This window comes from Archocentrus centrarchus, chromosome 9 (assembly GCF_007364275.1).
Source record: "Archocentrus centrarchus isolate MPI-CPG fArcCen1 chromosome 9, fArcCen1, whole genome shotgun sequence".
NCBI lineage: Eukaryota > Metazoa > Chordata > Actinopteri > Cichliformes > Cichlidae > Archocentrus > Archocentrus centrarchus.
Window position 1 is genome coordinate 9,715,302 of NC_044354.1, and position 18,997 is coordinate 9,734,298.

The 18,997-nt window shown below is 39.3% G+C and overlaps 1 protein-coding gene across 2 annotated transcripts in view; it reads right to left on the reverse strand.

Moving 5' to 3' along the window:
* Positions 1–18,997, reverse strand: part of dock8 (dedicator of cytokinesis 8) — a 56,804-nt gene that overhangs the window by 20,821 nt on the left and 16,986 nt on the right. For both annotated transcript variants that reach the window (XM_030737116.1, XM_030737117.1), the window contains 22 exons: positions 15,014–15,223; positions 14,395–14,480; positions 13,827–13,893; positions 10,395–10,544; positions 9,344–9,424; positions 8,985–9,147; positions 8,743–8,876; positions 8,363–8,447; positions 7,123–7,285; positions 6,246–6,363; positions 5,455–5,525; positions 5,080–5,224; positions 4,772–4,873; positions 4,589–4,684; positions 4,099–4,333; positions 3,518–3,682; positions 3,220–3,398; positions 2,722–2,814; positions 1,504–1,599; positions 815–964; positions 397–510; positions 145–300 (listed from right to left, as the gene is read on the reverse strand). In XM_030737116.1, the coding sequence (XP_030592976.1) occupies positions 145–300; positions 397–510; positions 815–964; positions 1,504–1,599; positions 2,722–2,814; positions 3,220–3,398; positions 3,518–3,682; positions 4,099–4,333; positions 4,589–4,684; positions 4,772–4,873; positions 5,080–5,224; positions 5,455–5,525; positions 6,246–6,363; positions 7,123–7,285; positions 8,363–8,447; positions 8,743–8,876; positions 8,985–9,147; positions 9,344–9,424; positions 10,395–10,544; positions 13,827–13,893; positions 14,395–14,480; positions 15,014–15,223 (2,859 nt within the window). The remainder of the gene's footprint in view (positions 1–144; positions 301–396; positions 511–814; positions 965–1,503; positions 1,600–2,721; positions 2,815–3,219; positions 3,399–3,517; positions 3,683–4,098; positions 4,334–4,588; positions 4,685–4,771; positions 4,874–5,079; positions 5,225–5,454; positions 5,526–6,245; positions 6,364–7,122; positions 7,286–8,362; positions 8,448–8,742; positions 8,877–8,984; positions 9,148–9,343; positions 9,425–10,394; positions 10,545–13,826; positions 13,894–14,394; positions 14,481–15,013; positions 15,224–18,997) is intronic.

The window sequence follows — 18,997 nt, forward strand, 5'->3', positions numbered from 1 at the left end:
AACGGTGTTGGTATCTTTTACAAAACAAACCAAATAAGGCTAACTTTCGGTTTTAGGGCTGTACAAATAAACTCGACTCAATAAAACGGTTACCCGACTGCCTGAATAATAAATGCAAAAATTTGCGCTGGCAAGTGGGCGAACCTGTGAGGAGATGGATGGACACGGTGAGGCGGGGGCAGAGGCAGGGCTGCTGAAGAAGAGGCTTAGGTTGAGATAGTGCTCATGACTGCACAGGATTCGCAGGAACTCTAGACGCATGCTGATCAGAACTGGCATTGACACACTCTTAGCTGACATCTAAAAGTGAAAGAGAGCAATTTATACATCTTAAAAGTTCCTCTGTTCGGATACAATTACTTATTATCTTTTGATTGTTAATCAGTGTTATGTTACCTGATTACAATAGTTTTTCACTAGTTGGAATACAAATCCTCGATCCATGAGAGACATCAGGTCATAAAGGAAAAAAGCCAGGCTGATGTTGACTTTCTCTGCTTGTTCTACCTCCTAAAACAACAGTCAACAAACAGCAATCAGGAAGCTGCACCAGATGGATCTTACTGAGCATCTAGCTGTGTAAGCTGTGCTCTTGATTCCACAGAGGCAAATATAATTAGCACTCCCCACTTCCTGTTGTCTGGGGGGAAATTGACAACATGTACGGTCAAGCTGAAACTGCTTCTCTCGACACAACCCAGGAGAACAGAAGGTAGGCAAACGTTGCGTTGGAGAGTTTGCGGATCGAAGTTAGATTGATCAGGCTGCGAAGCTCTCGATTTATTTTCATTGTTATCGGCAGTACGTTTCTTACCTTTTGTTGTTTGACCAGGATGGTCCCAATCTCAGCTGTAACCACAGAGACAATGGTGGTGATGTCATCTTTAAATCGGTCAGAGAAGCGACTTCTGCGAGGAACGCTGTACTTGTCCAGCTGAGACACATGCTGAGCCATGCTTTTCACCTATTTGAAAAAGAAAAGAAAAAAAAAAAGTTACAAATCACGAAACCGAAACAAGGGAAACATCGCTGATAACTGCTGAGAAAACCGACAAATGCAAAGTTGATTTGATAAAACCGGTGGCCTGATAATAAGAGAGAGCAATGTTTGATTATTTTATCATCTGTTTTTATTCTCAAATCAAAATTCTATCAAGCTACACACAAATCCCCATTTTAATTAAAGTAGGCAATGAGGTTGAGGGCAGAAGCATAAATGAGCAAGACAAATTGAGTGAATGAGTGTGAATGTCAGTGATGACACAGCTGAATTGCAAAACGGAAAATAAATTGTTAAGCAGTTTTTGTAATTTATTGCCTTGGGTGCTTTCAAATGCCCTCTTAGTATTCATACAATACCACTACTATCAATTATTTTTGAAGGCGTTTGGCCATGAGGTCACATTTGCTTGATATGACTCATTTCTATAACTTGGCCTATTTATCATTAACATCTATGGAGGCCCCCTCCCTTACAGATAGCTGTAAAAAATAAACACTGACCAGCAGCTCAAAGAAGAACCAGGCATATTTGTAGGCATTTTCTCTGCAGACCCCGGTGCTGACCACCATCTGTAGGGCCAGCTCCTCGTGAAATTGCTGCAAGAGAAAAAATACACAAGCTTTAGTGAGAACATTTCTTCCCCCAGTAGCTGACAGAGAAGATGATTTTTTTTTTAAGAATGCATGATATTTGGTATTGCTGATACATTATTATATTAATATACTGCTGAGGACTGGTTTTAATATGCTTGCTGAGCTCTAAGCAGGAAAGAAAACAAAAAGCCAAACTCCAATACCAGTGTCCACAATGTCATACTGACATCTAGTGGTTAAAAGGGGGAACTGGAGAATGAAAGGTATTGTTGAAATAGAAGATAGAAATCAACAACCTTTTATGCCAATAATAAAGCCTTTTACAATAATAATAATTTTAAATCAATAACCATAAATAGCAGCATTTTCACTTCAATTAAAGTAAAAAGTAAAGGATTTTAAAACATTTATTCCTTATTAAAAACAATTCCAAAACGTGTCTATTAGACTACATTAGCATTACAACCATATATATGCTTTTTTTCCTTTCCAGCTATATAAAATGTTAAAATCAGAAAATGCCATGACATTACGTGTTGCCGTACCCTTGCATACAGTAACTGTTTCAATTTGAGCTTTTGAAAAAGGCTGAAAAAAGTTTTAGTTATATTAATCATAAGTGACATCCACACAACCTGTAAATGTATTTCTTTTACAAAAACAAATTGTATTGTTAACTGTATCTGAACAATCCTACAAACAACATGAATGAATGAATAGCATAAATACAATGACAAACTTAATCAAGTGAAATCCTGTCTGGAAAAATATATATATTTAATCCTCACAGACATGTCAGACCTCTCATGAGAGTAAGATACTGTGGATAGAGGTTCCCAGCTGGGGCATATACTGTACATATGACTGGATAAAAGAGGTATTTAAGCTTTTAAGTCTAAAGACCTTCTCCAATAAATGAAAGAGACAGATCATCTTCTCCTAAAATGATGAGGATATCCATCATATCCCAGTTGAGATAAAGTCAATGTTGACACCAAGTCATTAAAGGAAATATATTCCCCACTTCATACCCATGCTTTGGTGATTGTCGTATCTTATTTTATATACGTACATTGCTACATATAAAAAGGGACCAAAGAAAGAAAGAAAGTGAGAACTTTGAACCTTTCTGGTCGATGGCCTGGTGTTTCCTGTCGGGCTCTGATGGTTGTTTACGTCTACGTAGGTGGACATGCGGCTGCCTGGGTTATTGTGGCCCTGGAGACAGTAACACACAAGTTCCATCACATTGAATGTGATGGATGCATTCATTAGAGTGGGTGCCTAGTGGCCTATTGCAATACCTAATGTACTGTGGGGATGAATAGCAAATGGCTGTTTTGTGTGTATGAAGAGTCATGCTGGCATATTTACATACTGTACTTTGTGTGCGTGCGTGTGTGTGTGTGAGAGAGAGAGAGAGAGCGAGCGTGTGTGTTGTCAATTAGGTAAATTCATACAGGACATTAGTCTGGTGCAACACGGACTTTCAATGAAATCTGGTGTATACTTAGTAAAACCTTTAAGAGCAAACAAATGTTTAAAAAAAATAATAATGGACACTAGCTAAAACACTTTTCTTTATTTTGGAGCAGATTCAATATTGATGAAGCTGATCAGTACCTTGGCAGAGAGAATGTTTTTGACTTCTTCATCTTCAGCAGAATTATGTGGACCAGGGATATCAGGATTGCTGCTGCTTCGGACCCTAGACTGGAGAAGCATACTGCCAACGGAAGCAGCCGTGGCCCGACCCATGGTGCTGTATCGGCTCTCTGCTGAAGGTATTGCATTACCTGCACCTGATCACATGTTCATGGATACAAAAGGAAAAAAAAATCTTAATATTTGAAACAATCAGAGTAAATATGTTCACAGGAATGGCAAAACAAAAACTCCATTCTTCTAAACGATTAAGCACCTGCATTCTGCATGTCTCGAGGGGGATCAGGCAGACGAAATACCCAGTACAGGTAGGTCGCCAAGAGGCTGTTCCTACCCAGCTGGTCCCTGATCAGTTCCTGGCTGTTATGAAGACTGTTGACAATGGACACCACTGACTCAAAGGCTATCTGGGCCAGATTGGCTGCGGGAAAAGGATCACATATAAAAACATGGACACAAAATGTTAGTGCTATAAGATAATTAAATGAATAAAACAAGTTTGTTCAAAAACAATTCATAAATGCCAAAAAAAAGGATCAATCTAGATGCAGTTGGTCAACAGAATAATAATGTGCAACAATTTTCATATTTTTAATTAACTAATTAATGTGTATTAATATGCTGAGTCCCCTGTTTTTCCTTCTCAAATGTGATGATTAGAAAGATTTTATTTTTGAGTTTTGCAATGTTGGTTAGACAATTCAACAAATCTAAATCTTTTTTTCTGGGGATATTTTTCACATATTTCTCAGGGTAGCCAACAGGAAAGGAATTTTTCAAAGTAGCCTGGAATCACTGCTATAAACCCATCATATTTTGGATACAGAATCCACTCACCAGTCTGGCCAGCGATGACCATGGGCTGCATGATAAGAGTGAAGAGTTTATCTAGCACCCGGTGGAGGAAGAGGACCAGAGGCTCTAAACTGGAGGAGGACAGTGATATGATGCTGAGCTTCAGCTCATGCTCCAGCTTGTTCTCTGGTATCTTCTCCTCCCTGATCCGCAGAGGGAATGTTACCCCACCCTCCAGTGCATGGCAGAGGGTGAAGAAACGCTCCAGGTGGTTGTCCTGGTAGAGAGAAGGCAGGATTTGTCAGTGTGGTACTTGAATGGGAAGCAGAAAGAGAAAAAGTGACAGAGGAGAGAAGATGGAGGAAGAAACAAATGTACTGAGACAGAGTGCGGCCAGTGCTTCGGGGCAAATGCTACAACAACATGGACACTTGCTGTGTGCGTGTGTGTACTGATGTATACAGACAGGCTGAGCTAAAAAGACATTCATTGTGTTGCTGTGTTGGTTCTGAGGCATCCAGCCTTCACTCACTTGTGTGTGCACGGATGACACGGCCTGGATTTCAAGGTTGAAAAGTCCCTTGTGACCCTCCATCCACTTGACCGGAGGGACCTGAAGAGGAATTTTCTACAAGACAAAGGAAATATAAATATGCCTCGTCTGCCTGTGTTTGTCAATCCATAAGATACTTTCAAAATTAAAAAATGTTTATACCTCAGGTGTGTGTAGGGAGTAGTTGACAGGGAGTCGCTCCAAGACAATGGGCAGACAGAACTGACCAGTCTGCAGTCGGTCAATATTCAATATGGGCAGCCACTGCATCGGAGCAAACAGACAAATTCAATCATGCTTCAAATGTTTTGAAGACGCAGCAGTGAGACACATGACACAGGCGTCACAAATAGTTAATAGTAAAATGCACGGCAGCACTTTCCTTTGACAAATGACAATGGTGATTTGCCAACTGAAAAACTACACAATCCTGATTTTGTTCTTAGGATTTGTGAAGTGTAAAAGCTTACAGAGTATCCAATGAGGGTCTCATAGCTGCCACTCTGGTTCTGTTTCTGCTGACAGCTGATGTGGTAGAACGTGAACAGCAAGTGATGCCTCTCCATCAAACGTGCTGGAAGAGCAATCTTCACTTCCTCGTAGAAGTCTGGAGACCTTGGTGATAGGGAAATGACGGAGTAACAAAAGGAAGCAACACGAAGGAAACAAGAAAAACAAAAAAGATAAATAAAGATGGGGATAGAGGGGAAGAGATAAGGAAACAGGAAAAGCCAAAAGACAAAGTCATGGAGAGACAAATTACAAAATGAGTTACTCGGATTGCTTAAACACATGAAAAGATACTATCAAAGGTAGTCTAACAAAACACAATAATGTGTGCTTACTTGTTATGGTAGGTAACAGGGGTATAGACTTCACGTAAAAATTCAGGGCCACTTGATTTCCCGAAAATGACCTGAATATAGAGATAGAACAAAAAAATAAAAAGGTATTTTAACTCAGCATTATAAATGCACCTTCTGTGTAGACTGGGGTTGTCTGGGGTGTCTGAACCACTGACCTTTATTGTCAGCGCCTGACCGATATATCAGCCAATATTAGATATTTGCTCTTATAGCAATATGGGCACTTATAACAGGCTATAATTGAAGATGTGAAAAGAAAAGAAGAGATGGGAAAACAGCCTTTAACCAGGTCATCAGTGTTGATGTTGTATAGTTTGTCCACCAGAGGGAACGTCCCTGTTGGCAACTGGTGTTTGGAATGCCACACAACAACCAGCTGATCCTAGCAGAGTTGGCCAGAGCCTAAATGAGCAATTCATGACCTGATCTATGACAATTAAACAACTTTTTAAACTGCATTTTCATATTATCTTAGTAAGGATTCATAAATAACTACACACAACAAATGCTAGAGAACTATGTTGGGGTATCAGACAGGCTCTTCTTCCTGTAACAAGATTTTAGATATCTTGCTTTCAAATCACATTAGAACGAAAACCGGTCATTACTGTCACCAAAATTTGAATGTATGGATTGACTGGTGTTTGATTATCAAATTAGGTGATGCATATCATGATCCCATTCAGCAGAAGAATTAAGGTAAAGGACTTTTAGTGTCAAAATATTGCGATGAAGCTATGAAGTGACAGATGATAAAGAGCAGCACTCACACGCATAGCAGAGCTAGGATCCTCTCCACTCATAAATTGGATTTTGATGGTAATATTTCTTGCTGATGTCAGTCTGTTGACAAAGTTGAGCCTCTGGGGGTAGACATAGAGCAAATTCCTACACAGGGAGAGAAATAGTGTCTGTTTAGGAAAACTGTTTAAAAAAAAAAAAAAATGTTGCTATGTAAACCAGAGCAGTTTTATTATTCATCACTAGATGGCACTGTCTGTACAGCACCAGCTGCAGGGATGAGGTGACAGTAATGTCACAGAAATGTCAAGGCAACCAGTAATTTTCTGTGTTCCTCTGTGGGTTTAATTCAACATTATAATCTATCCTGAAACCTGGAATACAGGAAAACAGCGAACAAATGTTTAGTGAACATCAGCATGTAATTATCCAGCAGAGGACATGTTCACACAAGTCTTTTTTTTTTTAAGATTGAGCATTGAGTAGAATGAAACCCATGCTCATGCAGCTAGACTCTTTACTGTTAACTGGCATGGTCATTTTGCAGGTAGCCTGGACAGAAATGCCTAAAAATAAAAATGACACCAAAAAGGAGAACAACTACAAAGTAACGCCAGCTCTTGTTGCCTCTTCTTATAAATGCTGCCACTATGAACAAAGAAACCTGTTCATATCCTAAGGGATGAATAACTTTTATTGCGCTTGTTTGCTTTCATTCCTTGAAGGTGCACATCTTCCATAAGCAGTTTTCTTCATAGACTCACAAAAATGTTTAAAGGCATAGAAACACAATGAATAAAATTATTCTTTTTTTTTTGGACTAACTACAGAAAAAAATCTCAAATTTAAAACTTACAGGAGCATAAGGTTATTAGGCAACATGGTACATTGTGCCCTCCAACCCACCTGTAAATGTTGTGAGGAACATAAACTTCACTGGAAGGGAACTCCAGCACCTCCTTAATGGGACGAATGTTTTTCTCAGTCACAGGTTTAAGAGGGATAAGCTCAGTTGACAAACATGATGTTGGTGTTTCGTGGACTGGAGAAATGTCCAATTTTATGCAACCTGAAAGATGCAAAATGAGCCAAAAGGTCAGTAACCTGCATATACAATATTCCAAATAAAGCCTATGATGTAAATTCATTCAGTAACCAAAACACAAACTGACACACTATGAAGGAAAAGTCGTACACTTTGGGGAAATTTATTTTATTGCCAAGAGCTGGATGAAAAGATCTTTACCACTGGTGTATGCACCCTCTTCTGGCAGCAACAGTAATGCTTAGTGTAAAGATTAAAGTAACAAAATATACCTACTTGAAATTTAAAGCATGGTAACCGAGACATTTTGACGCTTTCACAAAATTTGGGTTCGGGTTTGAGGCTGCTCCGTTCCATTTGCTTAATGTCTTCACACCTTCTCTCTCTCTCACCCATCTTACCTGTCAATTCTCCCTGTCATAATAAGGGCTAAAAAAAAAAAAAACCCAAAATACTTAAAAAAAAAAAAAAGTATTGGGCTATAATGCTTAATCTTAAGCCTCTTAATCCTCTTAATCTTTGCCTCAGATATATAAAATCAACCACACAGCCTTTACAAACATTTGTGAAAGAATTGGTCATTCTAAAGAGCTCACTGAATTTGAATGTGGTACTGTAACAGGATGCCACCATTGCAACAAGTCAAGTCTGTGAAATGTCTTCCCTCCTAGATAGTCCAAGGTCAACTGCAAGTGGTATTATTGCAAAGTGAAAGCGTTTAGGAACCACAGCAACTCAGCCATGAAGCCATAAAGTTACAGAGCAAGTTGTCAAGTGCTGAGGTGCACAGGGTGTAAAAAAAGTCCCCATTGCTCTGCTGACTCAATAACTGCAGCGATCCAAACCTCCTCTGGCATTAACATCAGCATAAAAACTGTGTGCTGGGAGCTTCATGGCATGGGTTTCCATTGCCCAGCAGCTCCTGTCCGTGTAAAGTGTAGGTGGCCCAGCGCTTCAATAGTCAAAGTCAATATAGTGAGGACCAGTTTTTGTGTTAAGTTATGCTAAGTAGCTGTAACAAACTATCATGATAGGGGGATCAATTTTCACTACTGTAAGAAAGAAAAAACCCACTAATATTTAATATCAATGAGCGATAACCTGGTATTGTCTTGATTCTCCTCTGTGGTTTCTTAATCTCAGTCAGGAACTTGAGCAAGTCCTCATCACTCAGACGATCTCCCTCCTAAAACACAGTGATACATATCTTTTGAAAACCCCAGGTGACAAGGACTAAAATAAAGTATCAGACTAATTTGAAAAATACAAACAGTGGAGTACACGTATAATTTTTCACAAAAATAGCCCTACAGGTTTAAATAATATTGGAACTTGATGAAAAGCATAACACTTTCATCACAGTCCAAGACGAAGCCAGGCCGTAAACACAAGCATGCCTGTCTGGTAAACTTTATCTTGTATCTCAGAACTGGAGCATTTTCACACATTTACCCGTGTCTTTGTTTGAACAGCAGACAAACCTGTTTAAAGATGGTGGAGATAGTGATAGTAGCAGGCTTAAAGCCAGAAACGTTACAAAAGTGGTCATCGAGGGTATTGTAACGTTCAGAGTTCCTCCTGGGGAGTCCTCTCCGGTCAATGCTGCTGGCTCTACCTGGGAAAAGAAAAAAGTCACATGTCAAGTGAGACCCAGCTACAGGGATTCTTATGAAATGCACACAAATGCAAAGTCATCAGACGGTAACGATACACTAGCACACACCTCCTTTTGTGTTCTCAGAGTCTGTGACATCACGCTCCAATGTAGCAGAGTTGATCACTTCCATTACATTAACAGTTGCCCAGGCAAACGGCATGCGATAGCGACCCAGCCTCATGCAGGAAGCCTCTGCCTGGCCTCGTAGCTTCTCAATTTTGTCCTTGTTCTAAAAAAAAAAAACATTTTTTAAATTTAAAAAAAAATAAGAAGAAGCAGCAGCTGCTTTTAAAAACAGTAACTCCAGAATTAGTTGCCTTCAGGAGAAGTGTTTTTATATACAGAGCAATTGTTAATAAGAGGTTAAAAGGCAAAATGAAGAGCATTCTTTAAAATAATCTGTCTGTTTGCTCTGCCCACATTACCTTTCCAGAGTCACATTCCCTCAGTGCCATGTAAGGTTCAGCACAGTCACTGATCTCACCCTGCTGAAGAACTTTTTCAATCTGAAACACAGGCAGGAAGTACATGAGTCATCAGTGCAGTTCACACATTTTAAAGAAAAAAGAAATCCATAGTTTGCTGGAAAAGTAGAGTATGGCCTGAATTACAAATAAGTTTCATTTATCTATCTAGAACAGTGCAGAAATGTTGAGCCACCCATCATATATTTTGCTAGGTGTAGTGATTTATTCAGACATATGCTAACGTGCAAACATAAATGGACATAGGCAAAAGAGTTTGTATTCTTTTTGTATGTTGTATGTATGTGCATGTATAGTTTGTATGTTTGTATGTTGAGGTCAGAGCTTTAAAAGGAGGTTTCTTGTGTGTTTTTCTATTCAAGTATACTTTTACTGCACCGGCAGTGTGTTCGGGATCATTGTCGAGCTGAAAAATAAAGCTGATGCCAATCAGATGACTTCCTGATGGTATTGCATGGTGGATCAAAGTCTCGCTGTACTTTTCTGTGTTCATAATTACATTAGTTTTGACAAAATTCCCAACATCACTGACTGAAATGCAGCTCCAAACCACGACCGAGATTCCACCACGTTTGACAGATATAGACGAGCACTCTTGTACCTCTCTCCTGACATATACATATTCACAACATTTTGAACCAGAAATTACAAATTTGGATTCATCAATGCATAAGACCTGTTGCCAAAGATTTTCAGTCCAGTTCTTGTGTAATTTTACATATCTCTGCCTTTTCTCCCTGTTTTATGCTTGAATGATTCATAGGTCTGTGTTAAGTGGCTTAACAAACAAATCTTCTGAAAATAGTCCGGTACTAGAACTGGACTGAAAATGGGTGGAAAAGCAGCCGACATCCAAAGAAAAACTTTGAAAGACCTTCAGAAAGCCTGGAGAACTATTGCTCAAGACCACTTAAAAAAAAAAAAAAAGTCTGGCTCTTTGGCTGTGTACTGCTACCATTTGTCAGTGGATTGCAGTCGATTTCATCATTACCTTGATGACCAGAAATATATCTGAGGAAGGGTAGGTGATGGAGAAAATAGCAGATTTGGCTGTCGTTGATGGATCCACACAATCAGTGTGATGTTTCAGGAAGTTTTTAAACTGTTCAGAGTTTAAGTCACAGTAGAAATTCTCCGATATCTGCAGGACAAAAAAAGATGAATCATTTTTACTTTGGAGAAACAGAAAAGTGACCTCTTACTGAAATTAAATGCAAGATTACTTTCATTTTGTTAATCAGGGCATAATAAAATGGAACATGTAATTGTCAGGTGGAAGTTTTATGAGGCAAGATTGCAGGAATACGTTGATCTAGGAGACAAGTTTGATGTAAATCATCTGTTCAGTCTGCTTTACAGTTTCTCTTCTCACCTCCACAATGACCTCTGGGGAGGAACACAGCCATATGTCCTGATGTGGGCCTGGCCTGGTATCTGTCATGTGATCCTATTCACTGGAAAGCCATTAACTACTCTACTTCATTCTGCTTATCCCACAGGACCTCCACTACACTGACCACACCAAATAACTTCTAGAAAGTCAAACTTGCCTGATAACTAAAATCCTCAAAGCAGTAACTTTATTCGAGCTCTAAACAAAAGTTCTCAACAATGACGACTTTTGGCATTTTTTCCATGTTTGTGTAACAAGCCAAAAGGCCAAAACCTGGAACAGATTTTGTGGCAGAAATGACACAGTTAACTTAAAAATGAAGCACAGTTATGAAAAGAGTGCAGCAGAGGAGTCTCTCTCTCTCTAATTGACAAATGACTTCTTGGAATCAGAAATGATTTTTCAATAATTAAAGCCAGCTGGCTAAAATACCCTCTTCTCATTAAGAAAAATGAGCTGGTCAAACAAAGCAGGAGTGTTAACAGAGTTAACATTTTCAGGAAATCATAACAGCATTCTTTACATTTGATGTAATGTGACAATGAATGTAAAAACCCTCTTCAATGTGACAGTTTTTAGACACTGTGCTTGATTGACTGACTCTTTCACTCACACTCTCACACACACACACACACACACACACACACACACACACACACACACACACACACACACACACACACACACACAATTACTTTCAGGACAGATGATTAACATTTTCTGATGGAGAACACTTGCAAACACCCTGTGTTGCCAATTTAGCAACAGCAGATCTGGACTCTACAATAACTCCTTTAGCAACTTAATTCATGCACAGATCTAAGTGGTAAATGTTTGGGCAGATATTAGCCACTTCCTTTACAGATATTCCGCAATATAGCTCCATAAATCCAAAAAGCCTCTACTTTTCTGAAGTCTTGCCAGCTGTGGTTTTCTGGTGTCCTTCCACTGGGCTGCAGTCACGTTTGAGTAAAATGTGGTTTTACTTGTCTTGCAAAGTAACAAGTAAGAAAAAAACCCAGATTAGTATTCCTTTTTGCTGCAAGAAAATAAAACTCTATTCTGTTTGTGCCTCCTCTTAAATCTCTGTGTTTACATTCATGAATTTCATATCATAAGTAGGCCACTTGCTGGGTCAAATCCCGTGTCTGCACCTTGGCTGATGGACCAGAGAGACACGGATTTATATGAACATCTGCTGCAGATTTCACAGTTGTGAAACAACAAAAAAAAAAAACAAAACAACGATGTGAACAAAAACAAACTCAGACACAGCAACAAAACTTCCATGAGACAGCGAGGGACACCGGAGAACAGAGAATACAAGTAAGAAAACAGAAGATAAGACTTTTAAGAAGAAAAACAACTGCACTGAGGACTGCTGAAGAAAGGGAAACTAAACATACTGGAGTAAAAGTGCAAACAGTTCAGAGATAAATGGGCCAGGACAACAACTGACAACAACAAGCTTGACAGTTTCTCCTTCACTCAGAGACACAGTTCACGTTCATGTTCACAGACACAGTTCATTAAACAGCCTCTACTCAGTGTAATAGGGACGATGTTGTATTAACCTCCACAAGGACAGACTTCAGCTCAGCACATAATAAAATTAGTCACCTTTAACAAACTGTATCACAACAATGTCACACAGCAGCCCTGCTCTTAAAGCAGAACTAAAACAATCCTCATTCATTTACATTATATACTTATGTATATTTTATTACATTAAATATTTCATACAGTGTATGACTTATATTGTGTGTACTAAAACTGTGACGCTAACCCAAGACCAGGTTATATACAACCCAGTTTCACATATTGTGAGGTATTAAACTGTCCTATCTCGCCCAACAGAGTATCTTAGAGCCATTAGTCCTGCTGGCAAGCTACAGTAAAGCAGGGCAGAACAGATGAGAGGGCAAACCCGGTGGCTAAAACCTCATCTTATGTGAGAGATCCATGTACACTTAATCCTTCTAACCCCTACTGCCCCCCCCCCCCCCCCCCCCCCCCCGCCTCAAAAAAAACCAAACCAAAACAAAAAAAAAACCCTATCCAGCTGTGTAAATCCACAGAAAACATACTAACAGCCATGGCTCAGAATGATTTACTGTGAAAATAATGTGCAGTATTAGTAGATACAAGGCCAAACATGATGATCCCCAATGCTATAAATATGTGAGGATGATGAGACATAAAACCTTATAGATTACACTGATCCCTCACTACAGAACAGAGCAGACTTTCCAAAGACACTATCAGACCTCCCCACATCAAAATGAGGCAAATAATATCCAAAAAGCTACCATGAAATGTGATTTTTGGTTAGGTATCCAATACCAGGAACTATTGGGTTTTGGTAGAGTTCTGTCCAAATCTGTCATTTGCTCTAAAAAAAAAAAAAAAAAAAAAAAAAAAAAACATTACCCAGCAACTGTCAATCAATGTTGGGGACCGATTTGTGACAAGAGCTTCTCTCTGTTAATTAAGTCTTATTAAACATTAGCAGAATTGTTAAAATATTTTGTCTTGTGATATCAAACAGTCCCCGACACCTAAAATGATACTTTGCTTTGACATAAAGCACATTATGACTTTCCACTCACTTACTGAGACACTCACATTGATAATGTGGTGGCAAGCTGCCATGCAAGGCATGCACTGTACTAACAAAGAGTGGCTTCTGATTTACTTGTGAAAAGGGTAGGTATACTAACTGACATTTTAAAACAAATCAAAAATGATTCAGTCCACATCGTCACATGTTAAAATCAGCAAATAAAACATAATATTCAATGCAGGGATTTTACCTTTATCATGATTTGCTTATGTGAAATACTAAAATACACAGCCAGACTCCAAACAAGCACAGAGCCCCAAGACTGAGTAAACTGCAATTTACTGCAGAGCTATTTTATTCTAAGTTGCTTATTACACACCACAAATCCACACAAAAAAAGCATGATCTTCCACAAGAGGAAAAAAAAAAAAAAATATGAATTTGAGAGTGAAAAAAGGTTTGCTTACCTTTTTCTTCTCTTTCAGATCATACAATGCCAATGTGGCAAATATGGGCTCAATTTCAATTTCAAACCTATAAGACCAAAAAGCAAAATTAAATTAGGAACTTTACTGCAGCAGAAGATACAAATCCCAAACACATTTACCATCCCTACATTCATTTAGTTTTCCCTCAGTTTTTGATTCTGCTGGATTATTTTACATTCCTGTTAAAACCAAATTAGTTACAATAAGTAATGAGATGCTTGAACTAAGGGTTAAGGGATTATAGGAGAAGTTGCCAAAGCAGAGCAACCAGTTCAACTCAAATATTTGACAAATGTTTGAGCTACACAAGAATGACAAAGATCAAGAGTGTAAAGCAGGGAAACTCTGTTTGTGTGCGCTAGAATGAGTGAAGGAGCAAAAGAGGCAGACAGAATCCCACAGAGAAAGGGAGGGACAGAGAACAACCACCACTCCTCCAACCTGACATAATGCTCTGTACATCACTGAAACAAGTACTCAGCTATGCAGCTGTTTAAACTACAGAACTATTCTCCCTCCTACAGTATAATGAAAATGTATGACATACTTTATGGACTGGCATCGGATCAAAATGCGCTCTCCAATGTGTTCTCTGGGGCACTCGGGAATGGGACGGATTTCCACTGTATCTTCCTGTAAGACATTTACAGAAATATGTTTCAAAGAAAATGGAGGTTTAGGATCTTTAACTAAACACAGGTGTTTGTGGATGGAAAAGAAACAATATTAAGTATGCAGACTGATCTGTGATCTGAAGCTACATCCACACAGGAAGCAATTCGCAACGATGTGGCAACCAGAGCCACAGAAAGTCAATGACATTTGTCAACTTCAAGCAAGTACGAGTGGAAGAAAAACCAAGCAAACAAAACAAAAACTGACGACTCCCAAGATAAACTCTTCTTAACTCCGAGACGAGTGATTGAAGCGACTGCCAAATGGCCTGGTAGTAAATATGTTAAAGGGTTACAGAGAAGGGCTGCAACCAGTTATTAGTTTCATTACAAATTATTTGTAACTATGCATTAGAATTTTCCCGAGCTCAAGATGATTATCTCTTTAATTGATGGATTTGCACAGTTAAAAAATTAAGATATTCTATTTGTTTCTCTGAAACCATCCACTGGTATAATACAACACACAAGTAACAACCATTCATATCTCACCTCATCAGGTGGTGGGTATAGAGCAAACAGCTCGGGGTGTCTGTTCCCCTGTCGTGCCTCCTGGTTGAAACGGTCCAGGTCTTCATGGTTGCTGAAAGCCAGCAAACCCTCCACTCTCTTGTCTGGAGTCAGGCACCGCAAGTTAAAGTCAGAGGAGGTCAGCGTGTGGCCAGAGTCATCAGTCAACCCTGCTAGAGTTGGTGACTTGACCTGGAGCAACGACAGAAGAACAGGGGTAAGGGTCACATCATGGTCAGGAGTGGGCAAGCACAAAGAAAAGAGGATGAGGAGTGGAATGAAAGAAAATGAAAACATTAAATTAAAAAAAAAATTTTTTTTAAAAAAAAAGGATCTGCAAATTATGGGGCATTAAGGCTACAATGTGCAGGGGGACGGGATTAAACATGGTGATATTCTCCCTTGGATTAAAGAATAAGGCAACAATACATTTACCTCAAATCTTATTTCTAACAACAGAATATCAACCCTATGCACCCAAAAGCATTTTATCAACCATCAATAATGTACAACATCAAAAATAGAGCTTACACTATTATGTTGTCAGCAGGCATAATAAAAGAGGCATTTAGTCAGTCTAGACAGTCTCTGCTTTGGATCGAGACAATGACAGACTCTTGTACTTTTCTAAACAAAGCTTACTCAGTGTAGAAGATGCAGCATTTAGCCATACTTATGTTCACTGTATTTAAAGTTAAGTGATTGGAGTTACATCATAATGTTCAGCAGGTGTTTTTTGTCAGCCATAAGCACTAATCCTACTTTTTATTATGAACAAGAAGCTTTCTTAGTGTTTTTTTTTTTTTTTTAATATATACCTAATAGATAAAAATTGACCAGCCAGTCAGGAAAAACAGCAGCTGAATTTAGACACAAGGTAATGGGATATGAGTTACTCATTGCAACAGATATGACAGTGACATAACTTTATTTGAGCTCATCAAATCAGATCTCTCCCAGCAGGCTTATGGCTTTTTTAGACAAAAGTGACAACAGCAAAGAGGGCTGAGCTGACCTGCTGACCCAGAGTTACAAAAGCTCTGGAAAACAAGCTGCATATTTTTGACATCCAGTGTCCTGCCAGCAACAGCACTTGCTGCACCAGGCAGCTGAACTGACTCACATTCATTAGAATTAATTTACAGATGTGATACACAAATGTGCTCAGAAGCCCTTTGAAAGGCAAGAGGTCATCTTCTGTTGTACATAATTTAAATATTTTTCTTGATTCATGCCTTCTGTTACTGTAGGTCAAATCTTTTTTTCTTTTTTTTTTTTGCCATTTTGATTGGAATATATAAGATTCTTACATTTTAAAAACTCTTATACATTAATGCCTCCAACTAAATCTGAATCCAAACTCTGACTTTAACAGAGGCACGTGCTGGCTTTAAAAAGCTGACTGCACAAGGACATCACACAATCAGAAATTCCTTTTTTTTTTTTTTCTCATTAAAATCATATTTGTTGATCTGCCATTATGCTCCAAGCAAGAATTCATCAGTAAGAGGTCTCTCATGGCACTGGCACAATAAGATAGTACTCAAACTCGGCTCCATGGCAGCAAAAGGATTGAGCAATCTTAATTTGGCATATGATCTCCCTTTTTTCAGTCCTGACCAAACTAAGCAAAATGTGACTGGTTGTGCCATAATGAAGATGATGCTCATGGCATGCACTACACAGGTGTAGCAGACAGTATCTGCAAAGAGACTAAATTTCCTGAAAGAAGCATTAAAGTGTCTGGGATATGAATCACCGCCTGAAGTCGGAATATTTACAATAACATCAGAGGAAAACAGGATGAAGAGGAACTGCTATAGCTCACTGGGTTGAGCAGGCAACCCATATACTGAAAGGCTGCAAGGGCCTGAGTCTGATTTTACCCCAGCCATTTCCTGTGTGTCACCCCCCTTGTTTTTTCCCTACTTTCCTGTCTACTCTCAACTGCTCTATCAAAATTAAAGCTCAAAAAAATATAAAAAAAACAAAACAAAACAGACTGTTAAGATTTGTGAGTTGAGCTTTTAGCCTTGAGTCGAAGTGATAGTCTTTGTATCCAGGCAAGCACCTATGCACAACCATCATGTAATGAAATGAGTTCAAGATCCTAACCCAAAAGGCTCAAGTCATATGACCTTTTATCCAAATTGCAGGTCATAAGCTCACTGCTCCCAAGCTGCATCCTGATTTGATCAGTCCCTCTTGCCACCCTCTCTCCTTGTCTTTTTCACTCCCATCATCCATCAAATTCATATCCCAGCTCTCACACCACAGGCCAGGACCGACTGAGTTTCCAGTCTAGTTAAGCTTCACAATGTTGAGGCTTCAAGAGACCATCACGCCATGATTCCCGGGGCTATTGTTAAAGCAGACTGGACCATAGAAGAGAACTATTAAGTGCTAAAGGACAATAGTGCTGTTCTTCCCCTCTCTGTCACGTTCATTCTGGCATGTAGATCATGGGAAGCCTACAGCAGTAATGAAGGCCTTTTGGTTTGGGTAATTAGTCAGAGTTGGCAGGATGAAGCAATAAGAGGGGGCTGGAGAGACTGGCTGGTGCTGAGGGATGGCTGGGCCAAGAACTGGGAGTGGCACTGGCTGGGACTTGGATTGGCTGGGACTGTGTGATTCTGGGAGCTGGGGATTTGGCCACTATAAGACAAATAAGCGACTGAGAGGGCAGAGAGAGGATGTGAACTTGGCTCAATGAAGGACTGAGGCAGGGATCCATGATGAAAGATCCAAACACATGGATAGCAGTTATTGATTTGAAAAATGCTGAATACCACACAGGTTAAACAAAACAGGGCTGCAGTGTGTAAAGTATTCAGATTTATTTCTATGCACTAAACTTGAAAAAGCCACTGCCGAAGGGAAAAGAGTGATGTGAATAACAACACACTGTTCTGTTCTCTATTAAAGAACCCCCCACCCCAGTCTCCCACCCCCATCACATTTCACACCAACAACTTTCTCTCAAGCCTTGATCAGTATGGACTACCATACTGCTCTCACTAAAATGTCTTCCCCTCACAGTTACTTTAACTGAGTTTCAACACACTGTCATTCAAGGACAAGTAGTGGGAGGTAGCTTTTCTTGTAGTTGCTTAAAAATACAATTAAGCTGTATATATGCACTTATTCCATTTCTTGTCAGTATTTAGATTGGAAAGTCATTAACATATTCTAGATTAGTTAAGTTTTTTTGCCTAACTACCTCCCATTGCTGGCTATTGTTCACACATTACAACTGTAATATTTAAGTTGTGTACAAATAAACTAATTACACAGTTTTTGTTGTTACACAGTCCTTTAAGCTACAGGATATTACCTCAAATTTGTTCTAAAAATTTCTAAACTTGCTTTTGAATTTTCTACTGGCCACCATTTTAGCCCACCGGTATGATCAGGCGACTGTATGCCTCAGGCCTGAAATGCAGTGACCCCCGGGTTCAAGTCTGACCCAGGGCCCTTTGCTGCATGTCTTCCCCCACTCTGTCCCTGCTTTTTCCTGTCTACTCTTCACTGCCGTACTTTTTTTTTTGATTACATTTTAATTAATTTTCTACAACAAGCAGCATAAACAGAATCTGATACATTATATTGCCAAAAGTATTCACTCACCCATCCGAATCATTTAATTCAGGTGTTCTAATCACTTCTGTGGCCACAGGTGTATAAAATCAAGCACCTAGGCATGCAGACTGCTCCTACAAACATTAGTGAAAGAATGGGTCGCTCTCAGGAGCTCAGTGAATTCCAGCGTGGTACCGTGATAGGATGGCCCCTGCGCAACAACTCCAGTCATAAAATTTCCTCACGACTAAATATTTCATAGTCAGCTGTTAGTTGTATTATAGCAAAGTGGAAGTGATTGGGAACGACAGCAACTCAGAAATGAAGTGGTAGGCCACATAAAATGACAGAGTGGGATGAGCAGATTCTGAGGTGTATATGCCAACT